The sequence below is a fragment of the Alosa alosa genome, chromosome 13 (assembly GCF_017589495.1).
Source record: "Alosa alosa isolate M-15738 ecotype Scorff River chromosome 13, AALO_Geno_1.1, whole genome shotgun sequence".
In the NCBI taxonomy this organism is placed as follows: domain Eukaryota; kingdom Metazoa; phylum Chordata; class Actinopteri; order Clupeiformes; family Clupeidae; genus Alosa; species Alosa alosa.
In genome coordinates this window covers 26,005,632-26,029,651 of record NC_063201.1, presented here as the reverse complement: position 1 = coordinate 26,029,651, position 24,020 = coordinate 26,005,632, and the positions used below count along the sequence as shown (strand labels likewise).

Genomic DNA, 24,020 nt, shown 5'->3' with positions numbered 1-24,020 from the left:
GGAAGTGAAATAGCATAGCCTACTAGTAGCTATCTCTACCCAATGTGCTACAATGTATTTATCACAAGCAACAAGTAGGTGACAAAATGACAATCGCTTGAACCCATGTCTAGACTACAGGCCTACAAGCCTAGGCTACATATCCAGTTAATGGAAGAGATAAATCAGGCCTTGAGCATAATGTTGTAGGCTATGCAATTAATCGTGAAGACGGATATAGATCTAGCAAAAGTAACAAAATTCATAAATAGGATCGATGACCTCTCCACAGGACACTTGACTACATGGTCATGTGTGAGGCTCATTTCTCGTGATTTGAACCCGGTTAGAACATTTAGCCTATACGATCCATGTACTCCGCTTCAACCATCTCTCAGAGCCGCCCTCTGACTCAATTGCACCACCGTGTGTTCTAACAATTTATTCCAAGTGAAATGAAAGGGCGCAAGGGAGGCGTGACATGGTTTTCAGGAAGTGTTGAGGTTTATGGGTTTTCCGTGTATCCTGGACGTTTAGAAGATATTCCATGCATGCTACGGGCGACCAAATGGAGCAATAGGTCAAGTTTATTAGATCTTCTTACGCATGCGCCACTCCTGAGTCAATCGAACACCTCCATGTCCCACCGTCAAACGGGGCATAAAGCTCAGCAATCCTCTGTAGTGATGGGACAGTAATGAACTGTCAATGACAGTCGTGTAACCCAGACTTAACTCATGTGGATGTCTCGATCGTTCGTTCTAGTCGGTGTTAGGTTGATGCCTCGGAAAAACCTCCACGCCACTTGGCGGAATTAAGGGAAGTAGCAAAAGAAATAAAATCATGTTTGAGAATTTCAGAGAGAAACTGCAGACGGTGCAGCAGGATTTCACAACAGGGTATGTGTTTTGTTAGCAGTAGCTGTGATATTAGCCATGTACAGCCTAAATATATGATGTGATTTAACGTTATTCGACTCACTCAACGTTATATGTTTGTATTGACCTTGCCATCACATGAAATAGTTTTGTCCTCGCATTCCAAGGCAAGTTGCAATCAAACTTATTTCTTACCTAGCTAGCTAGGATAGCTGGCTAGCTAGCTTTATTTAGCTCATTTACGTTTGTACTGTACTTACAGTGACAGGTATGCCAAAAGATAGTAGCACACCCATTGCAGTTTCATAGACTAGGGCTTCGTCAGTGCAACAGCCACCAGTTCGTAGACACGATCACTGGGTTTATAAGATGCTCCTGGCTATAGCTACTTGGCAGGCTAATAACAGCATGTCACCGCTATGCGAGCTGCAATTACTTTCAGCTGACCATCATGTGATAGGCAAGCAGATAAATGTTGTTGTGTTTGTGACATATTCTTGGTCAAAAATGGCAGTTAACATAGAATACTGATCAAAACTGGAAACACCTTATTACAGTGCATGAAAATACACTGTACTGTTCTTCCTAGGCTTCTTATTACAGTGCATGAAAATGCACTGTACTGTTCTTCCTAGGCTTCTTATTACAGTGCATGAAAATGCACTGTACTGTTATTCCAAGGCTTTTTCTTCTTCTTCTTCTTCTTCTAACGCAGTTAATGCAGCTTAAACCGTTTAACTTAGAAACTTCATTCAAACTATGTTACGTAGGTCTTACTTAGGACATGTGGGCTTTGTATTTTTCAACTTTGTAACTTTTATACTTTTTAAACTATTAATTAAAAACTAGTCAAAATTTCCCCATAGACTTAACATGGGCTGATGACATCACAATAGAGCCGTTAAGCAATTAGAATCCTATGGCAGGTGTTCGGGCCACCTGGACCAACTGCCAGTCTCAGGCTTTAAGCATACAAACTGGCCCTATTAAGACTACACATCCTGTTCAACTGCTTCCTCTGCCAAAAACTGTTTCAAAATAAAAGTCCTCACTACAATATTTCACTGTTAAACAATTTAACCCTTTAAACTACTGAACTTTTTAACTGTTCAGCCATTGTAACTGTTACTTGTCATCAACTATGACTCCTACCCGCTGTAGCTAGTTAGCTAAGTTAGCTAAGTCACATGGTTAAGATAGTTAGCATGCTAAGATGTTAGATGCTAATTAAAGATTTTAAGAAAACTACTTAAAATGATTAGCTAAGTTAGCTAAGTCACATGGTTAAGATAGTTAAGCATGTTAAGATGCTTAGTTAAGATTTTTAACAAAACTGCTAAAAATGATTAGCTAAGTTACCTAAGTAACATGGTTAAGATAGTTAGATGCTAGTTAGAATTTTTAGGAAAACTGCTAAAATGATTAGCTAAGTTAGCTAAGTCACATGGTTAAGATAGTTAAGATGCTAGTTAGATTTTTAAGAAAACTGCTTAAAATGATTAGCTAAGTCACATGGTTAAGATAGTTAAGATGCTAACACGTTAAAGATCTTTAGTTAGCATTTTTTAAGAAAACTGCTTAAAATGATAAGCTAAGTCAGCTAAGTAACATGGTTAAGATAGTTAGCATGTTAACATGCTAGTTAGCATAACCGCTAAAAATAATTAGCTAAGTTAGCTAAGTCACATGGTTAAAGATACTTTCAAGATTTTAACATTGTTAAAGACGCTAGTTAGCATAGTAACTTGGTTAACATTATTATCTTTGTTAATATAGTTAGCATAACTGCTAGCAAACATTAGAGCCATTCCAAGTGTCAGTTATCGTCAACTATCTACCTAAATAATTTAACCATTTAAACTATCCACTTATTTAACCGTTCAATCATTCCAACTATATTAAACCTTATCTACCAAGTAAATTATTTACCTATATAAACTATCCACCTATTTAACTGTTGAGTCATTCCAACTATATTAAACCTCATCTACCTAGCAACCAATATAGTTTGTTTTTACTCTGTATGATATTTGACATCATATTTTTTGCATTTTCATGCACTGTATTTCCTTCAGGAAATGCTTTTCTAGTTCTTCTTCTTATTACAGTGCATGAAAATGCACTGTACTGTTATTCCAAGGCTTTTTCTTCTTCTTCTTCTTCTTCTAACGAAGTTAATGCAGCTTAAAACCGCTTTAACGTTAAACTTCATTCAAACTATGTTACGTGGGTCTTACTTAGGACATGTGGGCTTTGTATTTTCAACTTTGTAACTTTATACTTTTAAACTATTAATGAAAAACTAGTCAAAATTTCCCCATAGACTTAACATGGGCTGATGACATCACAATAGAGCCGTTAAGCAATTAGAATCCTATGGCAGGTGTTCGGGCCACCTGCATCAACTGCCAGTCTCAGGCTTTAAGCATACAAACTGGCCCTATTAAGACTACACACCCTATTCAACTGCTTCCTCTGCCAAAAACTGTTTCAAAATAAAAGTCCTCACTACAATATTTCACTGTTAAACAATTTAACCCTTTAAACTACTGAACTTTTCAACTGTTCAGCCATTGTAACTGTTTGTCTACTTGTCATCAACTATGACTCCTACCCACTGTAGCTAGTTAGCTAAGTTAGCTAAGTAACATGGTTAGCATAGTTAGCATGTTAGCATAGTTAGCATAACTGTTAAAAATGATTAGCTAAGTTAGCTAAGTAACATAGTTAGCATGCTAGTTAGCATTTTTAGCAAAACCACTAAAAATGATTAGCTAAGTTAGCTAAGTAACATGGTTAACATAGTTAGCATGCTAGCATGTTAGCGTGCTAGTTAGCATAACTGTTAAAAATGATTAGCTAAGTAACATGGTTAAGATAGTTAGATGTTAAGATTAGTTAGATTTTTAAAAAACTGCTAAAAAATGATTAGCTAAGTTAGCTAAGTAACATGGTTAACATAGTTAGCATGCTAAAGATGTTACCATAGTTAACATAACTGTTAAAAATGATTAGCTAAGTTTGCTAAGTAACATGGTTAAAGATAGTTAGCATGCTAAATTATTAGTTAAGATAGTTAGCATAACTGCTAAAAATGAAAACATTAGCTAAGTTAACTAAGTTAAGTAACTTAGTTGACAATATTATCTTTGATACCATAGTTAGCATAACTGCTAGCAAACATTAGAGCCATTCCAACTGTCAGTTATCGTCAATTATCTACCTAAATTATTTAACCATTTAAACTATCCACTTATTTAACCGTTCAATCATTCCAACTATATTAAACCTTATCTACCAAGTAAATCATTTACCTATATAAACTATCCACCTATTTAACTGTTCAGTCATGCCAACTATATTAAACCTCATCTACCTAGCAACCAATATAGTTTGTTTTTACTCTGTATGATATTTTACATCATATTTTTTGCATTTTCATGCACTGTATTTCCTTCAGGAAATGCTTTTCTAGTTTTGTTTACAAGAAACAAGTTTTATGCCCTTCAAAACAGACAACTTGTTCACACACTTGACATTGTCTCAACCACTGGGCATGGGTTTCCTGAAGTTCTCACATGGTGAGCAGATCACTTGTTGACTGCTTTTCGTGAATTTACTCGAAGTATTCCATGTGACAACCAGCTTCATGGGATGGTCATCTAGAATGCTTCTCAATAAATATGAGTGGATAAAAAGCAACCAGCAAGTGTGATGCTTTCATCATGTTACTAGTTAACCACACGTATGTTATTTCATAGTTTTCAGTTTTCACAATGTAAATGTCAGAAAAAGAAAGACCCATAAAAGAGTAGGTGCTCCCAAACGTTTGACCAGTAGAGGAAATCTAGCCTTGTTGGTATAATCTTTGAGAAAAGAATGATTGAAAACAAGTTCAGTAATCGGTTTGTAGTTGTTATGTGTTGGTATGTGTGGTGTAATTCTATCTTTCCATGTGTTGATTCACACACATGAATCTAACAAGGAATTCATGTTTTCCAATTGTTTGTATCGCTGAGTTTTTATGGCATAAGATGATGTGTCATGTTTTGGTCCTTGCTGCTCCAAGGATCAAGACCCTGGGTGAGAAATCCAAGGAGGCCAAAGTAAAAAAGAAGCAAAGGTCAGTGCCATCATTTTACTGTTTCACTTAACCATTCATTCGGCCTGGCCCTGGAGTCTAATCTGAACCGTCTGCTTGCTCCTCAGAAGAGAGGACCACCTTCCTCAATATTCAGCTGGAGTGGAATTACTCAGTCGGTATGTGTCTTTGGTTTTCCTACATTTTGGGGGAAAAAAACAAAAACCGGAGTAAACATGACTTTTCTGTACCCTCACACCCATATGGGAGAACACCTACACAAGCGAGAGAATGCTAACTGTTCTTACTTTGAATTTCCAGGTATGAAGACACTTGGGAGACGCTTCATAAAAGTGCAAAAGAATGCGCCAAAGCTGGAGAGGTAGGGGAAAGTCAGGGTGCAGTCCTTCATCATTTAAAACAAAAATGCTATAATTTGCTATGCACTTGGGGGTTTTCCGGCAGAAGCAATATATAAATGGAGTGATAAGAAGCAGTTGGGACTCTGCCTTTTCTTTGTCAGAATTTAGATTTAGATTTGTTCCCTCACTGATAGAGCCATGCTAAAGTGAACAGTGTGCTGCTACATGTGCCCATGTGTGTGCGACAGTGTTGCATTTATGTGGCTGCTGTTGTGTGTGTGTGTGTGGCTCTTTTGCCATATTCCTTACATTCCTTAATGATGGATTCCTCCGAACTCCAGGGGATGTTCAGTAACTTGACATTTTATTTGTATCCATCCCCTCACTTATGCCTGTCAGTAACCTTTTCTATGAGGTGCTTAGAATGTTCTTTTGTCTTCATGGTGGAATTGTAGCCAGGAATACTGATTAACCAGAGACTGGACCTTCCAGACACAAGTGTCTATATTACTATACTATACCTAATTAGTTGTGAAATGTTCCTCCTTGTGTTCTTTAGCATTACGTAACTTTGCCAGCCTTTTGTTGCCTCTGTACAAACTTTTCTGAGATGTGTTACAGGTATCAAATTCCTCTGTTTTCCATGAAATAGTGAAATTAGTTAGGCGAGATTTGATAACAACCGTAACAATTATTAAGAATTATGCTTACTACCTTTTGTATACTTATATGACATTTGTATTCTTTGGAGTTGGGGCCAGGCTCACTGTCCTGTTTTTTTCTCTGGTAGGCTTGTAACTTAAGGGGGGTTTCCACTACGGGAACTTGGGAGTAGTTGTACGGGGTCTCGGCTGTTCATGAGTGTCTTCACTATCGGAACCACCCCGTCAAGATGATTTTCAAGAACTTCTACATGGCTGAAACAAGTACCTGCCTCAGGGTAGATAATTCGGTGCAGCTCTCGTGAAACTATATTGGTGTGAGAAGCATACGAGGCGTGACCAAGGTTTGAGAGGAAGGCAACAAGCACATTTTTTTTTAATTCAGCAAAGCAGATGTTACAGCTAAATTAATTATTAAGGTTAGGCTACATTAGCTTGTTTAGTTGAGGTACACTGAATGAACAAACTAATGGCAGCTAAAAAAAATAGGCTTTAACCAAACAGAATGTGATTGTATATTCATTTATCAAGAAATTACTAATGAAACCCAATATATTGCAACATTTAATTTGGAACAGCTATTCATAAGTGGTGTCTACTGACTTCAGTTCACTCCATTTGAAGGTATTTGTGGAAATTTTAGAATAGGCAAGCTGTTTGCAAAGCTGTTTATGTTTAAAACCAGCAGAAATCTAATTTTGGTAGCGATAGTGTGAAGGTTACTGCAACTGAACATGAGAGCAAAATGCTTATGAAGGATTTAGCAAATGTGTACCATTTGCTGCAGCTGCTACGCCATGTTAGCTAATCTAATTAGCGTTGTGATCATGGAGCAAAGGCTGCATGAGCAGGTCCTGTAGGTCCTGTAAGTGGAGACGCAACAGCTGAAAGGGCTGAATAGCGGATGTTTCTGTACCTGACCTCTTTACCTGGATAGTAGGCCGAGTGCCTGTAATGGAGCCTTTGGTCTTTTGGCAACTTTGGATTTTGATGATCTGAACTGACAAATAAGCCAGTTAAGCCAAGCAGCAGTAAGAATGGTTCATCATGACCTAAATGAAGTGATTTAAGTGATTCATAACAGATTGAGGTGATTTATCATAATCCTATCAAAGTTAAATGTTAATGAGGGAGACACAATTTGCTTGCTTTATTGGTGCAAAGGCTCCTCATGTAGATCATCACGTCATCATAGATCTCTCCTTCTTCGTAAACCCTCAAGGGTCCCTGGACCCCACTTTGAGAACCACGTGTGTGTGTGTGTGTGTGTGTGTGTGTGTGTGTGTGTGTGTGTGTGTGTGTGTGTGTGTGTGTGTGTGTGTGGCTGTGGCTCCACCAGGCAGCAGACGGGGAGGTGGTCATGCTGTCGGCCCACTGGGAGAAGAGGCGCTCCGGGTTGGTGGACCTTGAGGAGCAGCTCCAGCAGGTCCCGGCCTTCCTCAGCGACCTGGAGACCGTCACGTCCCGCATCGGTGAGCTAGATGATGCGCTACACTGCTGGACCCATGGTCATTTAAGATTACAAGATGATCACATACACGTACACATAATTCATAAATACTCACAAAGTCTGTCCACATTCTTTTTGAGCCCATAATCATGTCCCGCAGAAAATAATGCACTCTACGTTGAAGTGATGCCCTTAGAATTTATATGAAGTCCTTTGGTCCAGTACACATAGAAAAAAAAAGTTAAAAGTAGGATTACTTAACTGGCGTCTCTGATATTCCATTCAAGGAAATTGACATCCTAGCGCTATAGGTGGGGAATTTCCTTCAGCGTCCAATCAGCAACCAAGCCTGTTTACCATCAAAAACAAAATCATTAACAAAACAACCTTTCTGGGCAAAAAATAAATAAGAGCATTTCACTGGAGTTATCAAACAGCGATCTTCCTTCATGGGTGTTTCATTGAATTAGGAATAGACGAAGTCATTATACTGAAAAAAAAAACACTTACTTACTGTTTTTACATGTTTGTGAGTTGTTAGAAGCGACTCTGTCTTTATTGTCTATTTACGCCTGGTAGCCTGAAGAGATGTTGACAGCTGTTTGTTGATATCTGGTCCAGTTGGGAAGCACTGTACAGTTCTTTCTGTAGTTTCTTCTATCCCTGGTGGAATCATTATAAGGATGTTTCCGACTATCTGTTTGACTAAGATATTTCAATTTTGAGATGCCTTCTAGATGTTTTACCATGTGACCACTAGAGGGCAGCATATGTACAGTTGTATTGCAATGACATGTCTCCACAAAAGGCCTAAAGGTCAATTTCTCTATGCACTTGTTTAATCTCTTTAAGATGTTCTGCACCACACATCATGTTAAATACCCCCATAATCAGATCTTAGGTTTCGCACACATCACCACCACCACCCTTATATCAGCTTTACTACCATCTGATTCTGTATGGAAGTTGTTTGAGAGAGTGCAGTGACCTTGGGCCGAGATTTAGCGTGGGATGCATCTGCTCTCTGTTCCTCAGCTCAAATGGAAGCTGACTTTGAGGAGATGGAGAGCCGTCTGATGTACCTGGAGAATCTGTGTGCCCAATGCGAACAGCAGCGCTTTAAGCACTTTCAGAACCTTCAGCTGGAGAACTATAAGAAGAAAAAAAGGTGCAGTATTTCCAGTAATCTCAGACTATTTACTATCTAAAGGTGCAGTATTTCCAGTAATCTCAGACTATTTACTATCTAAAGGTGCAGTATTTCCAGTAATCACACCTCCATGTTTCCACCGAGTTTCCATCTCTACATTGTGGAATGAAACAGCCAGCATGGCTCATTTCAGTGTGAAAGGAATTTGCGTATTATTTCCCAAATAAAGATTAAGGCTTTTCCACAGGTACTTTGACAACACTGTGAAGTTTTGCACTGGATTAGTAGTAGTTTGTTAAACACCTCTTAAACGCTCTCGGCGGCCTCTAACCAGCAGCCACCACTTCCCATTTCATATTTGGTTATTCTAAACAGTCAGTTCCCCACTGTGAGGAAGTTTTTTTAAATGAAAGTAATTTAGCGGAGGAGGAGAAGAGCGAGAGAGAGCGAGAGAGAGAGAGAGAGAGTGTGAACGGGTAACCAGAGTCTTCGCGCTTCCCCCTGTCACGAAACGTTCAGTGACCGGAAGGGCTACGTTTCGCCAGCAGCGCTCGCTCCATCCCGCGTGAGGGAGTGCACTCATCGGTGGCAGTTATCCGCCATCGTTAGTGCGTATTCTGCACGCGGCCTCTCTGCCTAATGCAATCAGCGTGTCACCGCAATCAGCTGCACTCGGGCTGATTATGAAAGAGGAGAAACGGGAGGCTTTTTTTTGGGGCATTCCGTCGTTAATGGAGCAACGTGGAGGTCTTGCGTGAGAAGCCATCATCAGCCGCAGAGCAGTGAGCGCGGAGAGAGAGCGAGAGAAGAGAAGAGAAAAGAGAGAGAGAGTGGAAGGGATGGAGAGATGAGACCAGGAAACAAATGCAAGCCTGAAGCAGTGGGCCTGATATAGGTCAAGCCTTTATAAGAATGCCAGTGGTGACGTGCTTCTCTCTCTTTCTCCACCTCCTCTCCCCCCCACTGCATTGTCTCCTTTCTTTCTTTCTTTCTTTCTTTCTTTCTTTCTTTCTTTCTTTCTCTCCTTTCTCCCTTTGTGCCCATCATCACTTTAACGTATATATTCTCTGCTACCCATCCGTCCATGTGCCCCAGACCCAGCTGGCCGCTATCCCAATGAAGTGCTGCCTGCCTGGTGTACAGTTCAGTGTAGAGTCCACCTTTTCAGTAACTCCTCTTCCCCACTCCAAAACCAAACCAGTGTTTGCTCTTCAATCTGAGGTGTGTGTGTGTGTGTGTGTGTGTGTGTGTGTCTGTCTGTCTCATTCTCTCACTGCTTGGAGATCTGATGGCCTCATTTTGTAAGCAGTCATATTTATGCTTCATTTTCCCACTCCCTGGCATCCATCACAGCTGCCATTGTTTGTGGGGCACGAGATGAGGAGAGTCATGGTGAATGCCAATGGGTTCTCTCGCCCGTCCTGCCGTGGCCATCAAGAGCATTGGTAGATTTGTTGGCGTGGGTGTTGTTGATAAAAAGCCAGGCTATTTTTATAGTGCCCCCATATGTATACCATACACACACTTGATGTACCAATGTATGTCAAGCATAATGTATGTGTGCGTAGTCTTGCGTGAAACATGTAGAGCGTCTGAGAGTAGCCTTTTGTGTTGGACCTGACTGCACATGAAGGACTGAAGGAGTAAACACATGACGACGCAAATGGCCCCTCTGCTGGCATCCTATCGTTATGCAAAACTGCAGCAACGTTTGCAGACGCGCGCAACTCAAAAAGTACACACACACACACACACACACACACACACACACACTGACACAGGATGTCAAGGTGGGCGCTCGGCCTGTGATGATGGCTCCCATACCGGGTCATGCAGCTGGCGGCGGGAAACCGCGTGTCAGCTGCGCTCCCACAACCAGCGCCACTGCTGCCGCTGTTCTGCACTCCGCGTTTATTTACCACACAGAGAGGCAGAGGAGCAGCCTGAGGCTCTGCCGAGGAAAAGTCAAACAGCAGGAACTAAAGACAAGAACTGCGGTGGAGACGTTCTAAAGACGAGAACTGAGACGGAGAAAAAAAAGAACACACACAGGCAGATTGTTTTTCTTTTGCTTTGATGTTAAATGTGCAAATAAGAGCACTCTTATGTGCACTGACACACATGCCATTTGCTGTTCTAAGAGTCAGCTAGGAATCATCCCTAACAACTTCTTTCTCTCTCTCTCTCTCTCTCTCTCACCAGGAAAGAACTGGAGTCCCTCAAAGGTAAGACAAGTTGATGGTGACGTAAAAGAAACTCTCATTATCGTAACCTGATTCATATTTTTTTTTATCTTTTTGTTCACATCTCTACAGCAGTCACGAGCATTAGGTTATAGAATTGAACCAGTACGCTTTTTTCAGTTATGTAAAGCATAGAATACCTTATTGATAAGGTTTTTTGGAAACCAGTCTTTATATGTCATTTCAAGCTTGTATTGTAGTGAACTGAGCGAATGATGAGAGGTCATGTAGGCTAAATGTTGAACATTTCTGTCCACTAGTGTTTATTTTTATCCTGCTTGGTTTTCAAGCAGTCATCAGAATTTCTGCTGTTTTTTTTTTGTGTCTTTGTATTTGATGAATGGTCGAAAGGTTGTCCTTCTGTTCTCCACCACATGGTTCCTTCTGTTGCCGGAATATTGCAGGCGCGTGTCGTTTCTCATGTCACTCTGTCGTCATTGGTCACGCTGCCTGTTTGTGTGGGCTTTGTGTCTCTGTGGAAGTGGCATTAAGCTAATTAATTGTGTGAGGGGGCATTAGCAGATGCTTGTTATCTGAGGTGAGACATTGTCAAAGGTGTGTGTGTTTTTGTGTGTGTGTGTGTGTGTGTTTTGTGTGTGTGTGTGTGTGATTCTCTACACTCATCACTACTGTTTTTGCCTCACAAACCTCAATACTAATAAACAGTGTGGAGGGATGTTTGGCAACTCTCCAGCCAGACACTAATTAACCTTTGTGTGTGTTTGTAAGTGAGAGCGGGCAGAACGCAGTGTGGCTCTTAGTAGATTGGATCACTTCGAGGCGCTCCGTCTCTGCTGTGCTTTCAATATGGAAGTGACCTTAGAGAAACTCTCCCCTAGTGTGTCCTATTCAAGGGGAAATAATGCTCTAGAAGCTCTCCAGTCAATCTTCATCAGGCATGTTGTCCGTCTCATCTCTGAGAGACAACTCCGAGGCTTTATGGTTAACATCACAGCTGAACAACCAACCGCTCCCTGCCTGTGAGGAATTCAGGTCATCTGAGTCTTTATGCTCTGCGTGTTTAAACACTCCTCTTCTGCCGTATAGGAGGGTGGTATGGCCTGTTACCAAGGCAGCAAAGCTTAATATCATCCGACGGCATTCATTACGGTAAGGAGACCACAGCGGGTCAAACATGGCCTGTTGTCCCAGCCGCAGAAAAAATCATAATGTCATGATACAGAGGTTTTTGCAAATGAACAGCGGTCTGCCTTCCCTCCTTTTTTTTTTTTTTTTTTTTTTTTTTCTTTGCCAGTGTAGAAGAAATGGTTGGTGGATGCCTCAGGCTGACATGTTTGCATTCATGTGGAGACACGTGATGGTGACGATCATGTGATAAAGGTCATACGTTTCCCCTCCAAAAATGTTGATGGAGATTGTCTATCTTATTTATCTTGGGAAAGTAAAGAAAACGCTTCGAATGCTTTTAATACAGCGGGCAAATGGAGTAGGTTGCTATGCAGTGTCATACTCCTCAGCTATAAATAAAGTATGCCAATCAATGAGTGTCAGTGTGATTTACAATAGCGCCTTAGCTGGAGAAGAGGGCTCTGGAAGTGTGCCTAAGATCTTAGCTCTCAGCGCAGAAGAGAGGAAGATTATGCCAAGTATCGTTTCTGCGCTTGTTCATTTGTTCGGTCATGAGCTCTGTGAGCGTATTTTCATGAGTGTGCCTATTGAGAGCTGGATTTTCATCGTGGTATTAGATTTTTTTTGTTTTTGTTTGTGTGTGTGTGAGTGATGACGTGGGAAGGGCAGCTTTGAAGAACTCTTGTGCTTGAGCAGCACAGCTGCTGCCTTTATCATGTGAATTTTCCAAATTGGGCGTTTGTAGCGGGTGCCATGGTGATGGGAGAGTGTGGTGATTATGCCTTAAGACTGCCGTTAGTGTGGGTGGCGTGGAGAAGGGCCTGCCTGCTTTTGTTCTCCTTCTTTCACTTCTTCTTCTTTTTACTTGTGTGGGAAACCAAGTTCAAGAACTCAACTCTTTTAACGTCCAACAAAAAAATAAAATAATCGAAAGTTCTCTCAGCTTTGACTTTGACTTCTCTTGCCTTTTTTTCAAATGTAGATCATCAACATTTGAAAAAGGCAAGAGATCATGTGGTGGTGGTTTTTTCTGTATGGTTGTAAACCAAATGGTGACTATCCATGTGCTAGCAGTAGCCCCCTGTAGCAGTCGCTGATGCAGGGAGGATCAGGTTGTGCGGTTGCTGAGAGCATATGTGTGGTGCACTGACCTCAGGTGTGTGTCCGCATGCAGCCGCTACTGGAACACACACACACACACACACTCTCACACACACACTGCAAGCCTCCAGCAATATGCTTATTTTCATCTCACGCTTTTCCAAGCCCTGCCCTCCCCCTCCCCCTCTCTGACAGCCGGGAGTGGTATGTTCCCGCCTTCTCTCTCTCTCTCTCTCCACCCCTCTCTCTCTCCACCTCTCTTTCTCACACACGCGCTACACGCTACAGCTGCGTCTTTCCGACCACTCTACCCCTGAGCGTGCAGGCAGGCGTGCGTCCAGTGCAGTGTCCCCGTCTCCTTCAGCCTCCCTCTCTTCATCCCCCGTCCCGCTGCATCCGGCAGCATCTCGCCCCCCATCTCAGTGTCTTCCCACGTTCCCCCAGCAACAGCGAGGACCAGCCAGGAAGGAGTGTAGCCGCGCTCGTCAGTGTGTGTGTGTGTGTGTGCGTGCGTGCGTGCGTGTGTGTGTGTGTGCGGTGCGTGCGTGTGTGGACTGACTTTGTGCTGATGGTGGGTGGGATGGAGGAAGGAGTGTAAGGGGTGGGGATTTTGGCTGCGGGCAGACATGCAGGTCTGACGGAGCTTCTTGGACCACCACCCCCCACCCCTTTCTCCGCCCCCCACACAACCACCGGTCGGTGTCTCCGGTCCACTCCCTCACCCCGGAGGAGATGTCCTCTCCAGGAGATTCGGACAGCAAGAGCACCTCCTGTAGGTCTTACCTGTTTACTCACTCTCACTCTCTCTCTCTCTCTCTCTCTCTCTCTCTCTCGTGGTGTGATGGAGTGTTGGTATTTAATGTCATGTTTAATGTCAAGTTATTAACTGTATTTTTGTAGCGGTTGCTGAGTTCAAGGATGTAGATTTTATATTTTGAAAGCAGAGTGCAATCGATTGACTTATGTACCGCCGTTTAACTTGCATCCCTCATGTACAAGTACAGTAGCCATCAAGCTCTTCCTCCTCTGTTTTTTAATGAATAATGTCAAGACATCCCTCACTCTAAAAACACCCTGTGTGTCTGTCAGTGTTTTTTTCTTTCTTTTTTTCTGTGAACTTGTGATTTATGTGCTAGAGATTCTTTCGAAGTGTGGCTAATCGGGATGCTTATGCATAATGCATTTAGAGGTCTCTGTGCTGTCTGGTGGTTGTGAATTGCGAGTGCCCAGTTTTTTAAGGCAGTTAAAAATTACTGCAGACTGATCAGTCCTTCAGCAGTCTTCTCACCCAGCCACCCACCCAGCCTTCGCCAGCCCTGTACTTTAATTACACCCCCGGAGAGTGCCTGCAGCCTGCTCCACCCCCTCGCTAGTCTTGGGAAATAGCCAGGGTGTTAGCGTGTTATCTGTATTTTTTTCATTTTGTCATCACGAGGGTCAGAAGGTGAAATGCTTTGAGGAGTGAGCTGTATTGTGCTCCTGCTGCTGTGCTCCTCGTTACCATGTGATTGACCTTTGCCTCACTGCAAAGGGGTGTGTGTGTGTGTGTGTGTGTGTGTGTGTGTGTGTGTGTGCGTGTGCGTGCGCGCGCGTAGGTCTTAAAGCTGGAAGGAGAGGAAAGGGATTTGGAGTGCAGCAGCTCAGGAGCAGTTATCCCTGAAATGAGCAAAGTCTCCATCCTCCAGCTCCCAGTCCATTGTGAGCAGCTTTAGGTGGGCTTGGAGCACGCGGAGGAGGCGGAAGACCCCCCAGGCCTTAATTAGCCAGGTGTAGAGTCATCTGTATCAGGCTCCTGAAGCTGAATTCTTCGTTAGTCGGCGAGCCAATGACTTTGAGAGTCCCCAGATGTTGCCGTTTGACAGATGTGACGGGCGTGCGCCGGTCGGAGCCGAGGAGAGTGTTTACCTGAGGAGAGTAGGGGCCTGAGGGGAGCTTGGTGTGTTTGAGAGCTCTGGAGGTTTGCAGCTCCACTGTATGTTTACCTACTGCTGGTCTGGATGCGTTTTTGATGTGTTGCAGGTTTATGAAGTCTGGTAACAGTAGTTAATTGAGTCGAGTCGATTATGTGCGTATGTGACCCCGCTAGGCACAGATACATTAAAAGAATCATACAGAGATGGTTGTCATGTCCCCAGTTCTTTAGTCAGCCTAATCCTAATATTTTGCCTCTCCCCGGGCTTGGACTGTTTGAGATCCTGACTGTTTCAGAATTAGAATAGGAAACATCTGCACTGATTACAAAAAAGGAAAGATCACAATGGAGTTCCTTGATTAAGAGTTTTTACTTCCTCTTTTAGCAGAGATTGTTGAAAGAGGTTTAGTCACTCCATATTTAATGCTATTAAAGTCTTTGGTCATGATGATAATGGAGACTATCTAAAAGTCCCTCTCTCTCTCGTGCTCTCTCTCTCAAGAGAGAGACACAGGAGATGGCCAGCATAATGGAGTGTACGCTTTGTGACCAATTTACACAGGCCAGCTGGGTGATGCGCTCGTGGTTGTTGTTGTTGTTGTTGTTTTTTGTGTTTTGTTTACGCAAGCCACTCGTGTCTCTTCATCTGTGCCCCTTTAGCTCCCTGTTTACTTCAAGCGTGGATGGCTCTGTGAAAAGAGCGGATCGGAGAGCCACGCGCCGGCATTCGTTACCCAGCTCATCCCTCCTCAGAGTGGAGCCCTGTGGGCCGCTCGTCTGAATAAAGCGAAGTGTTTATCATACGTCCCGCTGTCTGACACCACCCCCTCGCTTCCATTTTGGTCTGCTGAGGTGGAGGTCAGGTTGGGAGCACGGTCATTTCATCTCAGAGAAAGGCGGAGGGGATTTGGGAACATGAGACGCTGAACCCTAGCAAAATGGCCGTCTATCATAAACCTTTCATCTTGGCGCTGAACTGAACGTTTAACCCCGCCATGTTGCTAAGCCTTGATGAAAAGAACCAGTACTGTAACTAAAATCGTTCTCTCTTTCCTTCACTTTCTCTCTCTCTCTCTCTCCCTCTCCCTCTCTCCATCTATCCTCACGCCTTTCTCTCTCTCTACTGTCTTCTGGCCCTTGTGAAATCCTGTGTGAGCAATGGCCTCAGTAGCTAGCTCTGCACCCTCCCCTGCTCTCCACGCCTCATCATGAAGTCATGTGTGTGTTTCTTCTCCTAGCATGTGATCACTGTCGGCGCCCGAGGGGTCATTCTGTATGTTTCACTGCTCTTACAATGGCTCCCTTAGTGGGACAGACCATATGAGCTGGGTGGGGAGGGAGACCATAAGAGCTGGGTTGGGCAGACCCAGCACGGGTCGGCAGAACCTGATGACCGTGAGAGAGGATTGTTCACGGCCTATGAAAGGCATGTGTGTTGATGTGAATTGTCATTGTGTAATCACATGCTCACACTGTAACCTGACGGGCTCTATGAAGACAATTTGAAGCAAAGCAAGGCTTTCCAAAATTGGCTCAGCCCAGGAAATTGCTACTTTCGGCGTTTAGAAACCTCAATTTCATTCAAAGAAATCATTCAATGATCATATCATACCACCACCATGAAATTATCCTCTCGTAAAGGGACCACAACTCTTAACTGCTAAAAAAAAAACACTTCTCTCAAACCCTTCGTATGGTCGCTCAGCCCAGCAGGAAGTGGAAGGACACCACAGCCGTTTCCTGTTGCCACTCTCTGGCCGAGGATGCTCCAGAGGTGCCTCAAGATCGCCCCCTGCTGGGCCCACCACTGCCAGGCGGCCAGCAGGAGAGAGAGAGGGTGCTGAGCAGGAGAGGGGGGATTGAGCTGGGGATCATCAAAGTGAGTGTGGGGGGTAGTGGAGGGTGTTGGTGTGGTTTTGAAGAGGGGGTGTTGGGGGAGTGGAAGAGAGGGGTGGAAGTGCTAACAAAGCAAGTCAGAGGATTTGGCTCCCTCTGATGAAGGCTGCTTATTCGATTTGTCATCAAAAGACCCTCAATTGGGCCCTCATCATAGAGAGAGAGAGAGAAATTGCTGGAAGGGCAGGGATGAACCGAAGAGTGAAGCTCATGACCAAAGCATCGTAACGGGTAGTGGATGGCATGATTCAGCGGGATTTTCGTTTGCTTGTGTGGTCTGTTTTGATGTATGAACACACACATAGTTGACTGAAGCTTGTGCGCCTTTGCTGTCAGTGCACAGGAGGGCTTGATGCATCCCCCGGCTCCACTCCCAAAGCCACCGGGAGCCGCCAGGCTCTCCGCAATCTGGGAAGTGCCCGCCTCCGAGACTCTGTGGACGTCTCTTTACGGCGGGATCAATCAATGGCTTCCTCCCGCATCTTTCTTCCACCCGGCTCCAATCTGCGAGCTGCCACTTTTAAGCAGATTATTGCTAGATGGGCGAGCGGTGCATCTCCAACAAGCAGACGGACGCTCAAGCACATTGGCTCTCTCTCTTTCTCTCTCTCAGGCTTAATTTAGACTCTGAGGTTTGGTGGTGATCACCACCCCAAAGGTCTGTGAAAACTCCCTGCGGGGCCGTTTAAGTGTGAGCTGTGAGAAGCTGTTCTATGGGGCGCAGCACCAGTAGCAGAGATGCTCCTTTCCCCCTCTGCTCTTCTCCCATCTCCCCAATCATAGGGCTTGCTCAGTGGCTGTCTGGGAATTCAATTTCAATTTAATTTCACTTATAGAGCGTCAAAACATTACACGTCTCATGGCGCTTTACAGAGTGTTAAAACATTCAGAGAGAGCCCATGAGTAACAGGGGCGATGAAAAACTCCCTAGAATTGGAGATGCATATAGAATATGTTTATGGAATGTTTTGAGGCTTGTATTTATGACAAATTAAAGGGTGAACTCAGAGCAGTGATGATAGTCACATTGTAGGAGAATCCATTGGTTAAACTGTGAGTGAAGCAGAATGCCAAGGCCTTCCAGAGAATTTCTTTTTGCTTTGCTTTGCCCCAGTGGTTTATCATTATACAGCCTAAATCCTAGAATTACAAATCTTAGTAAGATAAGTAACTGTAAATCTAGGGATAATTTTCCTACTATTTGCTTATAACGACAATTTTTTGCACTTGATTTAAGTCTTTTTTTTTTACCTTGTTATAAGTGAAAATCTTATATTGGCTAATCTTGCCAGATAATTCTGCTTATTCTAAGAAGTATTTCCACAGAACAAGAAACTTTCACTCAATAGAACAAGAAGATTTTCATTTTTGAATTTTAGAATTTAGATTTTTTTTTTGTTGGCTGTACTGTCCTGAGGATGTGTGTTTATCAAAAATGTACTGACATCGATCTTATCAGAAAACAGAACTTTCCCTATTATATAGAGGATGCCGCTGAAGTAAAACCTACAATACCACATATGCTGTTTATACAGTATGAGCCTGCAGCAGTGTGTTCACGTTCTCGTCATGCTCGCCCAGCCCATAGTTTCACACTCTCCCTGCTGTTCACACATGAATCGGGGCCAGACTCTCACGCTCGCTCTCACGCTCGCTCCCACTCTCGGCTGATGGGATGGCGCTCAGAGAGGTGCCGTGTGCTCGGCTCTGCATGGCACTTAAAGCAGCCGTGTCTCTGGCTGCATGTTGACATCATACTTGGGTTCTGTGAGATGTCCAAGTTATGTGGCTCACTTACTACCCTAACAAGCCTGGAGGGCTGGATACGATGAAGTACATCTTACTCTTAATGTAAAACCAGTGCAGTAAAAACAGTTCAAAGCCGTTGTGCTCTTAGATGTGGGTAGTAACACAGCGGCTCAACACAGTTCAACTCAACATGCAAAGTATGTTTGTGCTTACTTTCTCTCTCACCCACACCCACCACCCACAGCCTCCGCTAGCCATGACTTTTGTGCTACATACCCACACACACACACACACACACACAGGGGCCGTGCCATTCTCGTCTCTGAAGACACTTCCTGAGGCTTAGAGGAGTGTGTCTGTCTTCCTGTCACAGAGACAGAGAGGCACGCCATCCATTGTAAAGTCTCCCGTGAATAGTGGAGCAGCCAGCCGTTGGCAGCCAGGGCACACTGTCATTTTCTGCCGGAGCGAGTTGAGCCCTCACCTTTGTACCAGGCAAGTAAGTGCTGTAATTACTCACTGGCCCCCTTGTGCCGGACACTCTGTAGCAAAACCCCACCATCACGCATCATTTCAAGGGTTAGATGAAATGGAGCACAGGGCTGCATGACCTGTGTTCAGAGCCATTTGGTTTTTGTGTGTAGCAACTGCTCTGTGATGTTGTCAGGTAAAGTTTGAAAGGTAAAGGAAGATGGCTGGATACACTGAGTGGCGATGGGCGAGGGTGGCTTGTGTTGAGCTTGCTGGAGGTCGAGGCTAACGGCGATGCTAACTAAGCAGGATAATCTTTAACCTTCGCAGTAACATCCTGTTTGAGCCGCGCGGCGTGCAAGTTTCCCCTGGAGACACACAGGAACACGCAGAACAATGGCTGATGCCCACAATGTGCTGGGTCATGCACACCAAATGGATTTGCTCGGAAAGCCTTCCTTATGAAGTTGTTGTTTGGGGAATGCTGTTGGTCTTCATTTCAGCTGCAGAGCCACATGGAAATGAAATGCACTGATGCTCACTGCACATATTCATGTAGCACACATTCAAGCTACATCAACGTTCAAAAAAATCAGAAGTACCAGAATAGGGGTCAACATTTAGAAACAGGAACTCACTGATTTTATTTAAGTCTTATTTGCCTATCTCTTCTTCTCCTCCCTTTTTATCACTCCCTTATCTTCTCTCCCTCCTTTTCTCTGTGCTTCTCTTCCTACTATCCTCTTACTATTTCCTCTCCCCCCTTTCCTGCTTATGTCTCTCTCCATCTCCTCTCCTCTTCGCTCACTTTCTCACCTCTCCCTCACCTCTCCCTCACTACCCTCCCCCGTGTAGCGGAGCTGCATTCTGAGCATGCCCAGAAGGTGCTGGACATGGAGCATGCCCAGCAGGCGAAGCTGAAGGAGCGTCAGAAGTTCTTCGAGGAGGCGTTCCAGCAGGACATGGAGCAGTATCTCTCCACAGGCTACCTCCAGATCGCCGATCGGAGAGGTGAGTCCGCGCCACTTCTTCTTCAGTCTCTCCTCCCACTTAACCGGTCTCAGGCGCTCTTAGATTTTTGCCGTGTCCTCGAAGACAAAACAGTGCAGCTTGTTATGCTTAGTTAAAGATGATAGTGACACTTGCATGTATTTGCATGTCTTGTCTTTCTTAATGTGACTCTTCCTCTTTCCCTGAATGCAGAACCAGATATGAGATGCAAATGCATGTTGTAGTTGTTTTGTGGCAGCATGTTGAAATCCTCCAAAACACAGGTGTCGGGAGAGTTTTGTGTTGCCAGTTGACATTATTTGCTGTGGCAACAGTACGCACATCTAATTGAGTGTCAACACCGTGTGTGGGTGGACGGAGGTGTGGGAGAATGAACATTCGAAAGATGATGCTACTCTATCTCTCCCATTAAACAAAAGAAACAGTCAGTCAGCATATACAGCTATGTATAAGCACCGCTAGGGGAAATATTGTTTTCCCAGTTATCCTGCCTCCATACGTCCACTTATTGATCTCCGAGTGTGGACTTAAAAGACTCCCTTTAGTCATGCTAAAGGTCCAGCCCACTCTCGTCATTAATATTGGATCCATCACCTCGGCCTGCTGGACTGGACTGGACAGGACTGGTCTACAGGCGTGGCTCCATTAAGAGCTCATTCCTCCTCAGCTCCCCAGTAGCGGACTGATGAGTTCTAAACTGACTATCTCTCTCTCTCTCTCTCTTCTCTCTCTCTCTCTCTCTCTCTCTTTCTCTCTCTCTCTCTATCCATCCCTCTGCTGCCCTGGCTGGCTGGTGCCTTGTCTTGAGGTATGGTGATGGTTGGGAAAGGCTCTCTGCGTATACCCTTCCCTCACTCACTCTTCCACCGTCACGTCCCTGATCTGCTCAAATCATATCCATTACTCTGTTTGTTTGTTTGTTTGTTTGTTTGTTTTCATTTATGATTACATGTAGTTATTTTCTAATTGTATATGTCATTTGGTAATTGATGGAGCACTTTTTACAATTGCAAGAGCATGATTCCTTCATGATGTGGTAATCCAGTTTTAACATTCATTCACTTCGCACTAACAAAACCCTCAATGTACCTGGCTAGCTTGTAGCCTGTGGTTGTAGCTGAACCAAAATGACAGTCCTTCCATAGAGTCTCCCTTGATTTGATTTGATTTTTAAAGAAATTTTAAAACATTCATATGTGGAAAAGCGGCCCAATGTTTTCCAAGTGTAACTGTGGCATTTGATTGGCCCCCAGAGCCATTAGGAAGCATGTCCTCCATGGAGGTGAACGTGGACATGCTGGAGCAGATGGACCTGACGGACGTCTCTGACCACGAGGCCCTGGATGTCTTCTTGAACTCGAGCGGGGAGGACAACAGCGCCGCCTCACCGGTCTCAGGTACAGGTACACACACACACACACACACACACACCTGATCAGACAGTGAACTAGAGCCTGTTAGTTGTAAAGTCCCCAGGTTTCTTAGTCCCACATGTTGAACCGTGAGGCAGAACTAATAAGGGAAGTCTGCAGTGGCAGTGGGGAAAGATGAGGTCTCATTTTGACAATTTGAACTTGGAAGTGTTAATCTGTGCTCATGTGACATGAGGCTGGTAACTGCTAATCACTTCACGATCTAATGAAACCACTCACTTTAATGTGAAAGCATTAGCCAGTGCACATATCAAATGTGCCAATCCCTGAGGAGACAGCCGGATGTTTTTTATAGGTAGCAGATGTTTGAGTGCTCACTTCAAATGCAATTTAGGCATTTGTGTGCCTCCCTCTAGACTGGGCTGCTCTCCTCTCCTCCCTCTAGACTGGGCTGCTCTCCTCTCCTCTCCTCTCTTCCCTCTAGACTGGGCTGCTCTCCTCTCCTCCCTCTAGACTGGGCTGCTCTCCTCTCCTCCCTCTAGACTGTGCTGCTCTCCTCTCCTCTCCTCTCCTCCCTCTAGACTGGGCTGCTCTCCTCTCCTCCCTCTAGACTGGGCTGCTCTCTTCTCCTCTCCTCTCCTCCCTCTAGACTGGGCTGCTCTCTTCTCCTCTCCTCTCCTCCCTCTAGACTGGGCTGCTCTCCTCTCCTCCCTCTAGACTGGGCTGCTCCCCTCTCCTCCCTTTGTGCCTCCTCCTGTTTATCTATTCACACTTTTCTGACCTCCATCTCCTTCTCCATTCACTTCTTCTCTCTCTCCTTTCACCTTCACTCTTCTCACCTCCTACTCATTTTCTCTCACTCTTCCATGCTTCACCCTTTCCCTCCTCCCTTCCATCTGCGTTATTTCAATCCTGCTCTCGCTTTCTCTTTTAATCCCAGTTACTTTCTCTTCATTCAGCTCTTTTCAATTAATTGTGCTTTATTGGCATGCCTATTTAAAGGCCCCCTATGCAACATTTTCAAGTTAATAAAATAGTTTAGAAATCATTGTGATGGTTAAATGACCTGTTGTGGCGAGAATGGTGGCTTTCCCTGCTCCCCCTACCGTCTCCTAGCAGAGAACCAGCCTTGCAAGATCTGCACTATCGTCAGTGTCTGAATCAGCAAGTCCTGTGAGAAGCGAGAATGAGCGAGAATTAAAATTCTCTGGACATACACACGCCCCCCTCAAGCACCGGTTAGCCATGCGGCTAGCTATTAAATTTTTCATTAGATTTTTCATTCATTTTTTAGATGTTCATTTTGGCAGAGACAGCAAAAAGACCAAAAAGACGGTTGTGAAATATGCAGCCCCAAGGCTGTAGGGGGAGCTCCATAGAGAGAAATGCGAAATCGGGAGTATACTGTATAAAGAAATGACTGGACTTACAGACGGGCCCTTAGAAATAAACAGTGTTGCCAAAGCAAAGACCATACAGTAACATTACAGAAATCTCTCTCTCTCTCTCTCTCTCTCTCTCTGTCTCTCTGTCTCTCTGCAGGTCCGGAGCAGGACTCCTTGTCCAGCGCTGAAGCTGAGATCTCCCTGAAGGTGCCCACTCGGGTGGAACTGGGCCATGGCCTCCCCTCTGCCTCCACGGCATCGACCCGCAGCGAGTCGGCCAGCCTGGAGACGGAAGGGCCCGACGAGGAGGATGAGGAGGAGGAAGAGGAGACCAGCCTGGGGGACGCGCCGGTGGTGGCGTCCGACGAGGAGGACGTGCAGCCAGACACAGTGCTGACCGTCCTCCCTGAGCCTGACGAGCCGCCCAGGATCTCGGACGACAGCGACTCGCTGACCCCGTGACCCCGTGGGTGAGCACCACGGCGGGAGGCAAAACGAGACGAAAAGCGATCAAAGCAGAGACTGCAGAGAGATTTCGCTCAGACTCTTAAAACACTGGACACTTTCCTTTCCTTCCAGAAATGTTGCCCGTGTGCAGACTGACAATACTGTGTGTGTTCAGGAGCAGCACTTCCTGTCTGGGATGCTCCTGTTTGTTTGTTTGTTTGTTTGTTCTGCTTTTTCCAGCAAATCAATGTAGATCATATATTCTACAATTTTTCTCAGTATTACATGGGAATGATCTCCCCCCTATCCCCAACAGAGGTGTATCTAGAACAAATAAAAGTGTTTTTTTTTTTCATTCTTGCTATTAACACAATCAGTTCAAGTCTTTGTGAAGTCATTGCTGCAGACTTTGTTTTGATTTGCTATTGCTGTTCACCCCCCCATACACACACACACAGACAAAAACATACATACATTCATACATACACACATACACACACACACACACACACACACACACACACACACATAAAGATACGCAGTGCTAGAACTATGCCTCCAGCATGCTTGTGCTCACATCCCTCTCCTCCAAAGGTTTCCGCTAAGACATGAATACTAACATGCAGACGCGCTGCAGCCTAAACAGCCCTTGACATTGTTGGCCATATGTCTGCACACAAGCTGTCAGGACTGCACACTGGGAGAAGAGTGATCGCAGCCAATCACAGCAGCCCATCAGGGGAAACGTATGATTGCACCCCGCAGGGGAGCAAGGAGGTGA

At 44.4% G+C, this 24,020-nt stretch overlaps 1 protein-coding gene across 3 annotated transcripts; it reads left to right on the top strand.

Moving 5' to 3' along the window:
* The first annotated feature begins 467 nt into the window (after positions 1-467).
* Positions 468-23,612, top strand: dtnbp1a (dystrobrevin binding protein 1a). Of its 3 annotated transcripts, none has more exons than XM_048260163.1 (10): positions 468-878; positions 4,927-4,980; positions 5,070-5,117; positions 5,260-5,320; positions 7,302-7,434; positions 8,448-8,580; positions 10,765-10,787; positions 19,879-20,034; positions 21,288-21,431; positions 22,950-23,612. In XM_048260163.1, exons 1-10 carry the CDS (start codon positions 823-825, stop codon positions 23,252-23,254), a joined length of 1,113 nt encoding a protein of 370 aa, XP_048116120.1. In that variant the 5' UTR covers positions 468-822; the 3' UTR covers positions 23,255-23,612. The 3 variants fall into 3 exon arrangements, with proteins under 3 accessions (XP_048116120.1, XP_048116121.1, XP_048116119.1); XM_048260164.1 differs by having other exon boundaries at positions 5,067-5,117; positions 21,297-21,431; XM_048260162.1 differs by having other exon boundaries at positions 5,067-5,117.
* Positions 23,613-24,020: the final 408 nt, after the last annotated feature.